Source organism: Lytechinus variegatus, chromosome 13 (genome assembly GCF_018143015.1).
Source record: "Lytechinus variegatus isolate NC3 chromosome 13, Lvar_3.0, whole genome shotgun sequence".
NCBI classification, from domain to species: Eukaryota; Metazoa; Echinodermata; class Echinoidea; order Temnopleuroida; family Toxopneustidae; genus Lytechinus; species Lytechinus variegatus.
Window position 1 is genome coordinate 3,813,549 of NC_054752.1, and position 15,775 is coordinate 3,829,323.

A 15,775-nucleotide genomic window follows, 5' to 3' on the forward strand; every position below is an offset into this window, starting at 1 on the left:
CTTAATTATTTGTTCCTCTACATTACGAAAATGCTTGGTTGAAGATTTATTTATGGCTTCAAATATTGCATCAAATAGAATCATGATAAATGGAAGCTTGAAATTAATAATACAAAGAAAAAATAAAATAAAATATTACACTGATTCAGAAAGCCAATATCCAGAGAGCAGAATTTGCGTCACAGGTCGTTTTTCTTTCAAATTACCATATTTGGTCACACTTTTCTTTTTATCCTTAGACCACACCTCTCAATTTAATAGTTACCAAAGAACCAAATTCCAACCAATTGGAATCTGCTTTGATGATTTTCTTTGGTAATAGTGTGAACGTTTCGATTGTCTACGCCCCTATTTTAGCTGATAAATAGACGAGTCGTCGTTCCTGGAAGACTTGTGGTTGACCCAGAAACCATCTGATCAACAGCTTCGTCTACAGAGTGAATTGAGATTCATTTGATACTCTAGCCTACATTAGATCCAGCCAGACTTACATACATCAACCAGATTTAACGTCGTACTGTGATTGGAAAGGTAAGAGAATTAATTATCATTATTAAAGGGATGCTCCGGGATGAAGATATATCTAAATAAAGTAAAATTCACAGAGCAATACGCTGAAAATTTAATTAAAATCGGAGAACAGATAACATAGTTATTGAATTTTAAAGTTTAGCAATATTTTGTGAAAACAGTCATATGCAAGTCGTCATGAATATTCATTAGATGGGTTGATGATGTCACATCCCACTTTACTTTTTTCTTATATTATTACATGAAATCATAATTGTTTCATTTTTTCATAAATGTGTTAATGATGAAAATCAATTATGACGAAATGGGTTTCAGCAATAAATAACTAATGCACTTAATTAGTTGTAAATCCAATTTTTAGTTCTTGGTAGAACATTTCATACTATAAAATACAAAGGAACAAGTGGGGATATGACATCATAAGCCCACCTAATGAATATTCATGAAGACATGTCGATGTAATCCGATTTGTATCAAATTTTCAACATTTTGCTCCGTGAATTTTACCCTATTTATTGAGACATAAATATCTCCCGCCTGGAATATCCCTTTAATATTCTTAGCTAATGACATAGTGCGTATTTTTTGGCCTGATCGTGCTATCGTCGTAGCCCTTTAGATAATAAATAGAACCTGTATTTGCGTCTTACAAGAGGAGTTGGATTTGTGCACCCTAATCAATATCCAATTATTCGTACTCAAGGGCAAAAAGATAAATGGCCACAAGTTGCAATCGATGAAATAGCACGATGGTCAGGACATGAAAATGTGTATTACGCTCACTATTCATAATCTTATAAATAGAGAGAACTTACATTCTCGTACAGGGGCGGATCCAGCCTTCGCCAATAGGGGGGGGGGGTGGTGCCGGAATTTTTCAGCCATATTTTCCTCGACCATGATTTTTGTTTGTTTCTTGGAAGGGATAGTCCTAATAGTTACTTCTTAGCTTTATTCTTATAAATCAAGATATATATAAAATATCATAATCCTTATTTTTATAATACGAGCGCGAAGCGCGAGCAATTTTATTTTTTAATCTTATGTATTTTTCCTAAAATTTGAGTAATGTTTGATATCCTGAATAAGATGTGTATGCAACTAAATAATTACTACGAATGCGAAGCGCGAGCAGAAATTTTTGATACACGTTTTGAAAAGGTAGGCGTATCTACTGCTTGCTGTTAGCCACGAAGACGGTTTTTTTTACATTTTAACCTAAAGAATAGAAATTCTAAGCAATTTTTGTTACTTAAGCGGAATAGGTATATAACTTTACAAGGAGGCAAGGAAAAAAAATGGCGGACACGTAAAAATATCACAATGTGATTATGCCAGCATCGCCCAAAAATTATCAAACATTTGGCCATAGTATTTATCAATCAGCAGCTGTGAATCATGTCGGCCATCTTGGAATTAAAGATGGCTGACGAATCAATCGGAGGTATCACAGGCCTATGTAATTTCCCATAGACTCGTGTGTTAAAGTGGCACTTAAAAAAAACCATAAAAAGGTAAGGAGGAAATTCGAGGGTTGAATGTTTACTACCAGTTGATAAGATACATGTATATGTCTGACATTCCATATCTGACCGTAGAAAAGGGTACCTCGACCGGCTAATTTTTTTAATAATTCCGCATTTATGAAGACTACGCCTGACAGGATCTAATTTATTACTTGAGAGAGTAAAATGGCCATAATTCTTTCGCAAAAAAAATAGTTCAGAACTGGTGATACATCTTTTTAATTTGGAAAAGGGAGGTTCAGTAGGTACCTTCCCTGGAATCAGTGTTAGATTGTCAGTCATATTCATTCATTTTTGTCAATCAGCAATATCAATTAAAAATTGAGAATGGGTTGGCTCGAATGAATTGACCCGGACACATTATTTTTGCAACCCTGGGTATCAAAAATAACGCATAGACCCCAATTTCTGAAATATAATCACCCATAAAAATCGTTTTATATGCAAAACTTCATTTAGTTTTTTGCCGATTTGAGGATGTAAATGTCGGAATCGAGTTTGGCAAACAGCATTTTTGGATTCAGCACCCCTAAATTACCTTAAAAATATTGATAAATCAGCATTAACAAAAAATGCTTAAAGCACTTTTTCTGAGCACATATTTTTTAAAATCTGGACCTGACTATAGCCTAATAAGGGTGTAAATAAAGTGTTTACTGTCAAATTTGCAATACTTGTTAAAGACCGGGAGCAAGGACCTGTGAAAAATGAGTTCGTACAACCCACACCACAAAAAAGGTTTGATACCTATTAAAGGTAGTTAGTATGGACCCTATAGATCACTGCTAGGTAGGTAGTAGTTTCAAAGTGTGGTATCACTTTTTTTTTACTAACGTTGAATTTAAAGAGCAATGTAAAATAGCACAAAAATAACCTTTAAAGGGAATGTGAAATGCAGCTTGCCATATTTCCACCTTTATATGTCATAAATATATGCTATTCATGTATCAAAAGGTTGCTGGGTGACAGCTCTAACATTACAGCAACATTCAAAAGTGAAATTGAGAAATCGAACCTTCAAAATAGAAACACACTAATGGCCAGAGTTCATTCCCATCTTAAGTAGATATGAAAAAATGAAGACGATAAATTGATTTTTGTATTTAAATATGTGGCGCTCTATAATACTGTACTTGGATTAAATATGCGTTATTCATAATAGGATGAAGACTTTTAAACATTTTCAGATATATCCTTATTAGCTCGCGGGCTACTTTTTACAATCTTGGTGCCTATAATTTGGGATCGAACGCTGCTTAAATCATATAGAATTACTTTTTTCTGGCGATATACTATGATCCAAACCAAATTAGATGTTAATTTAGTTATTCCATAAGGGCCCCTCCTATTTTTAATGTATGTTAATGATATTATGAAATTGTCTAATTGATTGAAAATTTTACTCTTTGCTGTTGTTTTTGGTTCACATAAACATATTTTTACTCTTACAGCTAGTATGAACAAAGAATTGAACATGTTGAATGACTGGTTTGTATGTAACAAAATTGTCTTAAATTCAAGAGAAGAAAGTATATTATTTTCCATTCTAAACGTTAAAAAATCCATTGAATACGAGTCAGTTTAAATTGACAATACTGTTATTTCTAGAAATGAATCCTTGAGTCTCTTAGGTGTATTGGTACATGAGTCACTTGACTGGAAGCATCATATTGTTAATATTTGTTCTAAGCTTTCAGGAAGTATTGGTGTTTTATCAAAACTTAGGTACTGTTTACCCGGTAAAATATTAGTTAACATTTACAATGCTATAATCTTGCCACACCTTAACTATTGTAATGAGATATGGGGTATAACGTTTAAGACTAATATAGAGAAACTCTATATTTACAGAAAAGAGCACTAAGATTAATAACAAAGAGTGACTTTTGAAGTCCTAGTCTACCATTATTTCTAAATCTAAAAATTATTCCTATATATGATCTTGTAAAACTAAATATATCTGTCTTTATGTTTGAGTACCACAGAAAATTTTACCCAAAATATTTAATAATATGTTTAAAATCAATTGTTTCTTTCATAGTTACCACACACGTATGCGAAAATATCTTTGTGTTCATTTCACTCATTTAACAATGCAAACTCATTCTATTCGGTACACAGGTGTTCATGAATGGTACTCACTATGCAACAATCTGAAGTCATGTTCAACACTCTCTCGTTTCAGACTATTACTGAAACGATCAATTTTCGAAAAAAAAACTATCATTCTTGACTGAGTAGACTTCTTTATCTTCTTCTTTATTTTACGCTCTTTTCTCGCCCTCACTCTTACAATGATTCTGTTATTCCTCTCTTATCTATTTTTTCTTTCTCACTTTCCTTATTTTTGTGTTGCAATGTGTGTTTGCGGGTGTATGTGTTTTTTATAGGTATGGTGTGCAGGCCTTTAGCTAATACTTATGTTTTTAAACAAAGTTAATTTAATGTTTTTTATTTTTTATTTTATTGTATTTCTTAATTGTCATTTAAGGCCTCAAATATATGCACAGGATGCTTTTTCACTTCTTTATATGCAGCTGATAGAGAAAGTGGTACTCTTTTATCTCCAAGTAATTATACGACGATTTAAATTGCTTACTTTACAGCGTAAACAGCTTTTTGCCTTAATGGAGGCTCCAAAATGGCAGATTTTCCAATAAATAGGCAAAATACGGAAAAGGGGTGGGGAACTTTGGCAGGCCTCTGAGGGTGTAGGCTCCAATTTCATCGCACTCATTTCTTTATATGTACATGTAGCTAATATAAAAATAACTCTTCATTTATCTCCAAGTAGTCTTAAGACGATTTTGGTGGCTTGCTTTACGGCGGAACAGCTTTTTGCCTCATGAGGGGCTCCAAGATGGCAGATTTTCCCATAAATAGGCAAAATACGGAAAAAAGGGTGGGTAACTTTGGCAGGCCTCTGAGGGAGGTAGGCTCCAATTTTGAAGCACTTCTTTATATGCAACGGATAGAAAATGAAGTACTCTTTTGTCTCTATGTAGTTATACGACGATTTCAGTTGCTTGCTTTTCAGCGGAAACAGCTTTCTGCCTCAATGGGGGCTCCCAAATGGCTGATTTTCCAATAAATGGACACAATTCGGAAAAGGGATGAGTAATTTCGGCAGCCCCGTGAAGGGGTAGGCTCCAAATTCCTAGCACTCCCTTATATTTAGCTGATAGATAAAAAAAAAACTTCCATTTCCATGAATTTTTATGGCGATTTGTGTGGCTTGATTTACAACAGAAATAGCTTTTGCCTCAATTGGGGCTCAAAAATGGCAGATTTTCCCAGAAATAGGCAAAATACGGAAAAGGGGTGGGTAACTTCGGCAGGCCCCTGAGGGAGGTAGACTTCAATTTCCAAGCACTATGCAGCTGATAGAGATAAAAAATACCTTTCCATTTCCATATATTTTTAAGGCGATTTGTGTGTCTTGATTTACAACAGAAATAGCTTTTTACCTGACTGGGGGCTCTAAAATTGCAGATTTTCCCATAAATAGGCAAAATGCGGAAAAGGGGTGTGCAACTTCGGCAGCCCTCTGTGCCGTAGAGGCTTCGATGTCAGAGCACTTCTTTATTATGTAGTTGATAGAGAAAGGCCTACTATTTTGTCCCCAAGTGATTTCATGACAATAAAATGTTCTTTTTGCCTTAACCCTCTAGTGCCATTGGCAGCTATAGTTGCCCAAATAACTTGTTTTGGTTTAATCTATTTTAAAGCCAGAAAATCAGCACCATATTCTGTGTTTTTTCATGTTGTTATACTGGCAAGGAGTCGACAATTGATTTTATCATACAAAAATAGTGGTTTACATAGACATTTTTTTGAGTGAAATGGTATTTTTGCATCAGTATTTTGAAGAGTTGCTTTCTGATATTACCGCGATCTGAATCAAGATTTGCTCATAGACACGTGTGATATAACGGTTGTGTGTAGCAATACACGTATTTCTATGGGGGGCAAATTTTTTTCTCTTTACCTCGGTCACCCTTAAAAAGCAAAATGTAAAAAGAAATATCGGAACCTTTGAAAGTATTGAATAGTCTTACTTACTTACTTCCAGGATACTGTCCAACTCCCCTAAAAGGGGTAAAACGGGCAGGGTTAGGGTTACACCAAAAGCTTCGGTCTATCTTTTGTTGGTTGTTCAGCTGAACTCCGTTGGCTTCATTCACCAAATACAGAGACCGAAGTTCTAGGGCAATCTGTACAGGGGACTCAATGGCCATATGTTCATGTACTTAAGATCGGATAAAACGGGGAAGTGAATTTGCGCGACAGCCGAGGTAAGTCACTGTTTTTGTTCCTTTTAACTTCATTTTCCCCGTTTTTGGGCAATTATTGCCAAGAGGGAATATAAATTTGCATTTTGGTCGCGTTAATTTTCAAATTTTTTTATTTATTAAAGACAAAAATTGAAGAGCCCCGACGGGGGGGATTTTGCATTGCAAGTCCCCTAATGGTGGCTGCACGATAGCGAGCCGTCTGTGTACGAGGAGAAATAAAATAAAAAAAGTTGAAAAACTCCTCCAAACAGACGGCTGCCAGCTGTCTAGGTTAGGGTGCGCTGATGGTCGTTACGCGGAGGTGAGAGGCGATGCTTAGTATTAATTTTGGTTTAAGTACTTCTGGATTGTTACTTTGAATTTGTCTTTGTCGAGAATTGATTTGATTGAGTTTGGTAAGTTGTTCCAGTCAACAACAGAACGTGGTATAAAAGGAAACTTATAGCTGCAGTTTTTGTTAGTTGCAATCGGAATAAAGCTATTTGTTGTTGAGGTATTACGCAGGTTCCTTTTGGCCGGGCGCAGGGTGGATCGCAGCGGCACGGCGAGCTGGCATGACAATGCCTGCTGGAAGATTGACATTCGGTTTGCTTTCCGTCTCTGTTGAAGAGACTCTATTTTGAGTGTCTTCTTCATATCAGTTACACTACATTTTCTTTCATACTTTCCGGTGATAAAACGAACTGCCCTATTCTGGATTTGCTCTAATATATTGATGAGTGTTTGAGTATGCGGATGCCATACTGATGAACAACAGTCAAGTATTGCTCTGACCATTGTCTTGTACGACATTTCCTTGACATGTGATGGAGAAGAATGCAAGTTCCTTCTCAGGAAACCAAGTATTCTGTTTGCCTTGTAGCAGACTCTGTCTACATGAGAATACCATGAAAGATCATTACTTATATCTACACCCAGGTACTTATGGGTTTTGGTTTCTCTCAGTACAGTGTTATTCAAGGTGTAATTATACTTCAGGGGGGTTCTAGCATGAAAGATTCGCATGACATAGCATTTTTGAGCATTAAAGTCCATCTGCCACTTGTTCTGCCAATATGTTAGTTTATCAAGGTCACTCTGGAACCTCTCGGAATCTTTTGGGCAGGTTACTTTTTGTATAATATGCAATCATCTGCGAACAGACGACAGCGAGATTCTAAGCCTTCAGGGAGGTCGTTGATATAAAGCAAAAAGTCTAACGGGCCTGATACTGTACCCTGTGGCACACTAGAATCTACCCTGACCCATTCAGAATGTTCACCCTCTACTACTACACGTTGTTAACGTTTGGTGAGAAATTCTTCAATCCATCTGTGAGTCTTACCTCTTATACCATAGCGCCAGAGTTTAAGCAATAATCTTCTAGGTGGGACTTTGTCGAAATCAAAAGACGCGCGTGAACCCCGATTTCTATTAGCATCCAGTGCTAAATTGCTCTCCTAGATAATAGGTCAGAGAGACTGGGCATCTATTGTGGCTACTTTGGTCTAAGATATCTCACCCCATCATGAAATGTCCAGATAGTGAATTTTACCTGCTATGTATGTTATTTTATCTTTCTTACACTGTTAGGCTATGATTTTATATCATTTATGGCAGTCGACAAAGACCGTTGACTTTTTTTTTCTCAAACCGCGGATGAATAAAGCCTACACATATAATTCATTAATCACAAATTTCTTCAAAAAGGTTTTCTCAACTTAATTACCACGAAACACACACCACTGATTTTGGAACGTTGTCACATCCAAAATTAGTGAAGATTCATGTCAGCGAAATCGAGGGGGGGGGGGGGGTAGGTCTCTCACTTCAAAACGGATCAACAATTAAGAAAATTAATGTTCACAAATAATTGTGGTTTTCAATTACATCCACAAAAAACAACAATGCGTCCACGAACGACTGGTATTTCACAGCTTGCCAAGTACATTTTGCAACATGCCTTGATATGCATTCAAAGTGAAATGCAACAAATACCTCCATGAAGTGTTCATTTGTGTGCTATTCTAGTCACCTGGTCTATTCAATTTCTTCATCTTGCTATGTAAGGCAAGCTTACATAATATCTTGCTTTGAAATCTGCCTATCATAATTAAGGAAAGGAAAGGTCATTTGACCAAAATTGTCCATGAACTACGAAATGGTCTATTACAGGGCGAGATTCAAAACCACCGCAACAAGGCTTTTCCCCATTGATTGACATTTTTCGACACCTCTGTCAGTTTTATATCTGCCCTGCAATCATGTTAATGCCTCTGCGAATTAACTCTGCCATGTTTACTCCTGATATATCTGCCTCTGCTTTTTTTCAACTCTGCCATTTTCACCCCTTCCATTTTAACTATGCATTTAATAATTACAGGTGTTCATCCAAACTGCAATTTTCTTTCGCTTCAGATCTGAGTATGGCTTTCAAGCTAATTATCACTCTGCTTGGACTGAGTCTCACTGGTCTTGTTGTTGGACGTTGCCCTCAACCCGAAGCTCTCCCGTACAAAGTACAAACGAATGCGGGGAACAAATTCCTTTGTGCGCGCCTCTATGATCACGGTCACAGAGACAAACTGTTATCATGCACTGGAGGCACGTGGGATGTTCTCAACGGGGAGACCTATCCGGGTAGATCTCGTGATGGGTGGAATGACCGCGTTTCTTCGCTGGTTGTACGACCGGGTTGCACTTTGACTGCCTACAAAGACGGCCAATTTAGCGGACCTATCATGAGATATACCGGCAGTAAACCTCATCTTGGAGGTTGGACCAATTATATGTCTTCGTGGACATGCGATTGTCCCTACACTGACGCTCCGTTGAACTGTAGACCGGAAGATAGGGTTCTTACGATGAAAATTTGCCACAATCCCGATTCCTTGACCATGTCGTGTCAGTATTCTGTACAAAAAGGCATGGTTTTAGGAAGGTCTGTCACTGAAGGAGCGAGTGTGTCTACTACCGTAGAAGTATCGGTGGGAGCCGTCTTTAAGGAGATTTTCTCAGTTGGGTTGTCGGTGTCAACTACTACAACGCATGACTGGTCGAGGAGTCAGAGCGAGGAGTTCAGCGAGGTCACTACTCACACAGTTACTTGTACGGTTCCAGGCGGTCGTCGCGTGGCAGTGAAACAAGTCGTCGGCGTATGTGGGGACACAAAAGTGTTCAGCAATGAGTATAGGTGTGAAGGTAAGTGCACAGCAAAATCTGTGGTGTTAACCGGTGTACATAGAGGACTACACCAGTTATTTTACACCGGTGTTAAATTGGTGGTGTTAGTTTTACACCTATAGGTGTTATTACAACACCTGTGGTTGTTAAATTTACACTCTTCGGTGTTATGTTCAATCTCTAGGGTGTCATTTTAACACCTCAGGGTGAGGTCCTCTATTAACATCAGTTGGTGTCAGTTTTAACACCACAGTTTTTACAGTGTGTGACTCGGGTAATTTTGCCCTGGTGAGGGGAGGCCCACTTAAAGGACAAGTTCACCCCAACAGAAAGTTGATTCGAATAAAAATAGAAAAATCCCAGAAGCATAACGCTGAAAATTTCATCAAAATCGGATGTAAAATGAGAAAGTTGTGGCATCTTAAAATTTCGCTTAAATTCACAAAACACTTACATCCACATCCTTGTCTGTATGCAAATGAGGAGACTGATGACATCATTCACTCACTATATCATTTGTATTTTGTTATATAAAATACGAAATATTCCAATTTTCTCCCTGTTGTCGTGTGAAACAACGATTAATTCCTCCCTGAACATGTCCAATAAGCATTTTTTAATACTATATGGTTCAATCAAGTTGGTCCTTATTGTGATATTTGTAAAGAAAATGAAATATTGTATAATTCAAACAATAAAAAAAAATGGTGAGTGAGGGACATCATCCACTGTCTCATTTGCATATCACTGGGTTGTGCATATAACTGTTATGAGAAAAATAAGCAAAACTTTAAAATGTCATAACTTTCTTATTATACATCCTCGATTTTGATGAAATTTTCCGCATAACGCTTGTTTGATTTTTCTCTATTTATTCATATCAACATTTTTCTGAGGGACTTGACCTTTTAAATATAATGGCAACCCGGCGGGGGGGGGGGGGTACTCAGTATGAATGTCAGATACGTATGTGTCGCGGTTGACCATAGGCGGATCCAGGGGGGCCGAGGGGCCCGCGCCCCATATTGGCGGAACATAAAAGGGGGGGGGGGGAAGAGAAAAAAAAAAGAGGAAGAAGATGAGTGAAAACATAAGATGAGGGGAAGAATTGGAAAATGAAAAAAAAAATCATGTCAAAATATAAAATTTTCGCTCGCGCTTTGCATTGCCTGTTAGGTGATTTATCTTGCTCAATATTGAGCTTAAAATATCAAGTTTGGAATTCAATTTTCAAAGCATATTTCACCTCGGAAAACGAACTTTCATTATTTTGTTTGATTCACAAATTGATTTCTTAAAAATGCTCTGTAAAAATGCCAGTTTAATGGTCTCAATATTATAATTTTCTGCCCTGATTTTTTAGGTACCTATTATTCTCGCGTATTCCATAAAGTTCTCAAAACATTCCTATTCAGGTCTGATTGTCAAAACGTATAAGCTAGCGCTACACGCGTGCATTTTTATTCATGCGGTGAGTTATGTCTTTCTCAATATTAAGTCTATAAAAAAAAGTTATAAATCCCTATTTCATGACAGTTTATCAATGAAAATTTTTCGGCTCGCGCTTTGCGCTCTCATTAATTGCTAAAAATATATAAACTCATGCATTTATTCATGATTAAAAAAGTGCTTGAAATGTTTTTCAGGCCTTAATATTATAAGATTTCGCGCACTCATTAGGCTTTTTAGATTAATAAATCAGATATGAAATTAAATTGTCCCTTTTCAGAATGAAATATTAACAAGTTTCGTAATGACGTATAGGAAGAATAGGGAGGTGGTCATCATTTTCATATGATGACAAAATGTCTTTAGAATGTCCCAGTCCTATGTCTAAACTCAAAGTAATAATATTGAAACATGTCAGCTCTTTATTAAGTGCGATCCAAATCCACCTCAAAATTTTTCTACCAAGTGCTTGAAGTATAGAGCTTATATTGACAATTTTTCAGATCGGAATATCAAATATGTTAAGCTCGAGCTTCGCGCCCGTTTATTTATTTTCATGATGAAAATGTATTTAGTATGCCCATATTCCAGGTCTAGATCTGAAACACGCGCGCGCATATTTATCCAGATACGCAGTTTTTTCTCCATTTTTATTATTATCCAGTTTCAGATCGCACTTTGCGTTCGCATTATCAATGTAGTACGATCTTATCATTTTCATGATTTACAAAACATGAATCGAGTGTCCCATTTTTTGGTATAATAAATCGTTTTTTTTTTCAGTTTTCGCTTCGCGCTCACATCAATTGTTTAGTTATATACCTATCTTTTTCACGATCACAAAAGTTTCCATCCTTTAGGTAGAAATGTAAAATAATTTCAGCTCGCGCTTCGCGCTTGCATTATTTAATTGTCAAAATACGTCGTCGTGGCTATCTGCAAGCTGTTCTTAACAGGTACCTTTCGATCGATTCAAAACATATATTAAAAATTTCTGCTTGTGCTTCGCGCTTACAGTCATTGTTTAATTGTATACACATCTTGTTCGGGATCATAAACATTGCCCAGAATTTTCGAATATTAGGACAAAGTAAATTTAAAAAAAAATTACCCCACGCTTCGCGCTCACAATGTGTGAATAAGGATTATTATATACACAAAAAATAAGTAATTCTCCCCTTGAACAAGCATCCGTAATTTCGAAACCATTGTGTTTTTATAATATATTATAAATATATGATAAAACTGATCGAAGATGATGACAGTTGTTTTCAGGAAGAGTATCTTGAACAATATTCATCATTTCACGGTTCAATGAAAGTTCGAAGAAAAGCAAAAATACGATTTTCATATATCATAGGCAAGTATTGTTTCATTTTGGGAACTGAAATTTTCCTATTTACCTGTTTTTCATTATGTTCATGACCAATTAACATGCTTCAATGATTTAACTGCTTTTAATTAAACATTCACGCATAAATGAACATGTGGATTGTGAATAGCTCTTTTTTTAAGTTGTTCAAAAAATGTAATTGCTAACTATGGATATCTGTCACAAACCTTTTTGCATAGTTCATTTGATTTTTTTATGAAAATCCTGATGTCTAATGTTTCAGTGAGCACATATTATTAGAAAATTTTGCAAATGAGAAGAAAGTTCAAGGCCTTGGCCCCACTCTATGCCGTATCAAATGATTATGTTAGTGTGCGCACCTTTTTCACAGTGTCACACAGTGAAATAGAAGAGGAATCCGATAATAAAACAACAAATCTCTGATAACTAAGTACAAAGCATGTGAAGGAGTCTTCAATTTTATATATTCCTGTCCAGGGGCGTCGATCATTTTTCAGATGGGGGGGGGGGGGGGGGGCAAAATCATGAATCAACTTTCCAAAGGCGCTCGATCACACAAACAAACAAACTCTCTCACACACAAACATATGCCTATATATATATATATATGACTCATGAGATAGAGACGCAAATCTCACCAACAAATTAGTGCGAGCGCGAAGCGCGAGCTGAAAATTTTGATATGTCGATCTGAAAAAAAAGTTGAGTTTAATGGACGTTTTTAATAAAGAACAAGATATAAATATCCAGAAAAAGATTATTGCAAGTCGAAGTGGGAGTTCTTTGAGGTTTAAAACTGAAAAAGGGACATTCTATACACCTATTAAATAATGAAAAAAAAATGATGCGAGCGCGAAGCGCGAGCTGAAATTTTGTTACATTCCAATCTGAAAACGGACATTTTGAGCACGATTTAAATTAAAGAACGAGTTTTGTATCTCAATCTCGTTTGCTGATTTCTGTGTAACATTACAATCTCATTTTTTGCACATGCGGAATTATGGGGGGGGGGGGGGCAAAACGATATGTTTGCCCCCCCTGCCCCCCCCCCCAAGATCGACGCCTATGTTCCTACGTCTCCCTCTCCTGAAATGTACATGATCGCTTTGGAAGTTTGATTGCACTTTTTTGCTTGTATTTGTTTTGGAGGGGGGGGGGGGGGATTATATATATATATATATATATATATATATATATTTATATATATATATATATATATATATATATATATATATATAGCTTTTAGGGCGCGATATCCACTTCCCCTACTTCCTTAAACGAATTTCCACGGCTGCACTTACATATTCATTTGTGTGTATTTTTTTCAGTATTAGATGCTACCAATGAGGGATAAATGAAAACACCTGGACAGATGGGACCGGTGACGAAGCCAATCTGACAAGAATATCATGAATATACGAAAGTAGTGCATTGTTCGGCGTATCAACTGATCAGTACACATCAAAATGCGATTCGTTGTATGAGTGCTCAAATTTTACATTAACTTGTATTTGGTTTAAATAGTCTTCCTTAAGTTTGGTAAACTGGTCGATTCAGACATTATGTCTTTCTCCTTTTCAAATATTTGACATAAAATAATTTCCGTTAGATTCCTCTGTTTTTTTATTGGTACTCGAAAATTGACTCCATAAGTATTTATCTTGTATGGGATGTTTTGAATGAGCTTTTAAAATTCACATGATTCAAATCAACTGTATGTGATCTTAACGTGGTAATCATTCGTCTGTTGAACTTAAGATGGGTTCTCTGGTATCGTTCTTAATAGCAATTTGATCTTCCAACAGTAGAATTACGACAAGAAGCTTATTGAAAATAGAGTAATTTAATCATACACTTCATATTGCCAAAATAGGTAAAGTCGTAATGTTGAATAGAAAACTAGACATACATGACATAAGAGTTTCTTTGACGCCAATTTTTTACCGGATTACTTTTTTTCACCAAGTCTGGTCAATGTGCTCATGATACTTGACTGAACCCCGTAGCTCTCTGTCTCCTCTCTCTCTACACATACACCCGTACACCGTCACCCCCTCACACTGACACAGGTCTCATCACACACACACACGTGCACCCACCCACTCCCACACACATTCAACGCACCCCCACACACATTGTTTTTCAACATTTTTTTTACAAGCAGAACGTGATTATTATGATATTTGATTTGAGACCATTAATGAAATTAAAACCAAGATCATTCAACGCATTATCAAGTACTCCACTATATTTCGAAAATATTAGTCACCCCCTCCCATTTCTGCATGGTTTGAAAGATGATAAAAGTCAAGCATTTTAATACATCCAGGTAAGGGGCTCAGAAATTCTTACTCTTTATTCATGTTATAATAAATACCATTAACTTGATACAGGATTGTTCTTTTTTAAAGCAACAACTTACTATTTTTTCAAATAATGAATTTACCTCCATTTAAAATTGCATGAGTTTCCTGATATAGATAATAACTATGTGGTATGTTGAGGTTGTAATATTTTAAATGCGTCTTCACGATGCTATTCATTTTCTTTAAATATGTTTTCCTACGTTTAATAAAAGTAATTTCCAGTCGGTAAATATCCAATTTGATTTACGGCTTTGTATACATCAGTCATTCCATTAAGCATTAATAAGTGATGATTTCATTTCTTGTGTTTAATGTAATTCCTCTTAGTACTGCTTCTGTTTCATCTCGAACAGTTACATTGTCATATCAATCTCTTCCTTGCGAATCATGAATTCAACTTCTCCTTTATTCAACTTTAAACCAATTCGTTGCTTTATTTACCCTGGAAGATATTTACTAATAATTAACAGTGCTTTGGTCAGTAACTCTATGATCACTTTGAATATTATTCTCAATCGGAGAATTCTGATGTTCATCGCTTGTTATTTATGGTGGAAGGTATTATAATAAAAAAATCAATCATTGATTTATCAATATTGAACACTGAGTGTGTGTGTATTTTGTATGTCTCTCTGTTGTTTTTGTTTTAGTTTTTAACTTCATGAACATGTCGTGGGCGTGGTCGGCCATTGAAGGGTGTAATCATTTTTCAGGATTGCCTGACCTCGATCGCTTTGCTTTGATTCGAAATCTAAATCTTGATTTAAGTCACCATTGTTTTGACCGAATCAAACGACTTTCAACAGAGCATTATAGGTAACTGCTATATAGTGTTTGGACGTGGTACGTGGCAATTTAAGAAAATGGTTAAAGCCTTTCTTCAGAGTAGGTAAGGGGTCCGTATACTGTAAACTTACTTGACTATCATCGAACATCACATTATCACATTATCACGAAACCTACGTAGTCACTGAATACATTTCATAGCCATTAGAATTCATACGTGGTTTTTTTTCTCCCTGGTTGTAAGCATTTAACGGGGAGTTCACACTGAAGAAAAGTTTGTCGTAAATATAGCAGAAAAAAATATTG

The 15,775-nt window shown here is 36.2% G+C and overlaps 1 protein-coding gene across 1 annotated transcript; it reads left to right on the forward strand.

Annotated features, from left to right (window-relative positions):
• Window positions 1–363: 363 nt before the first annotated feature.
• Window positions 364–15,280, forward strand: LOC121426954. The gene is made up of 3 exons (XM_041623371.1): window positions 364–531; window positions 8,750–9,532; window positions 13,646–15,280. The coding sequence occupies exons 2-3, from the start codon at window positions 8,758–8,760 to the stop codon at window positions 13,669–13,671; spliced, it is 801 nt and encodes a 266-aa protein (XP_041479305.1). The 5' UTR covers window positions 364–531; window positions 8,750–8,757; the 3' UTR covers window positions 13,672–15,280.
• Window positions 15,281–15,775: the final 495 nt, after the last annotated feature.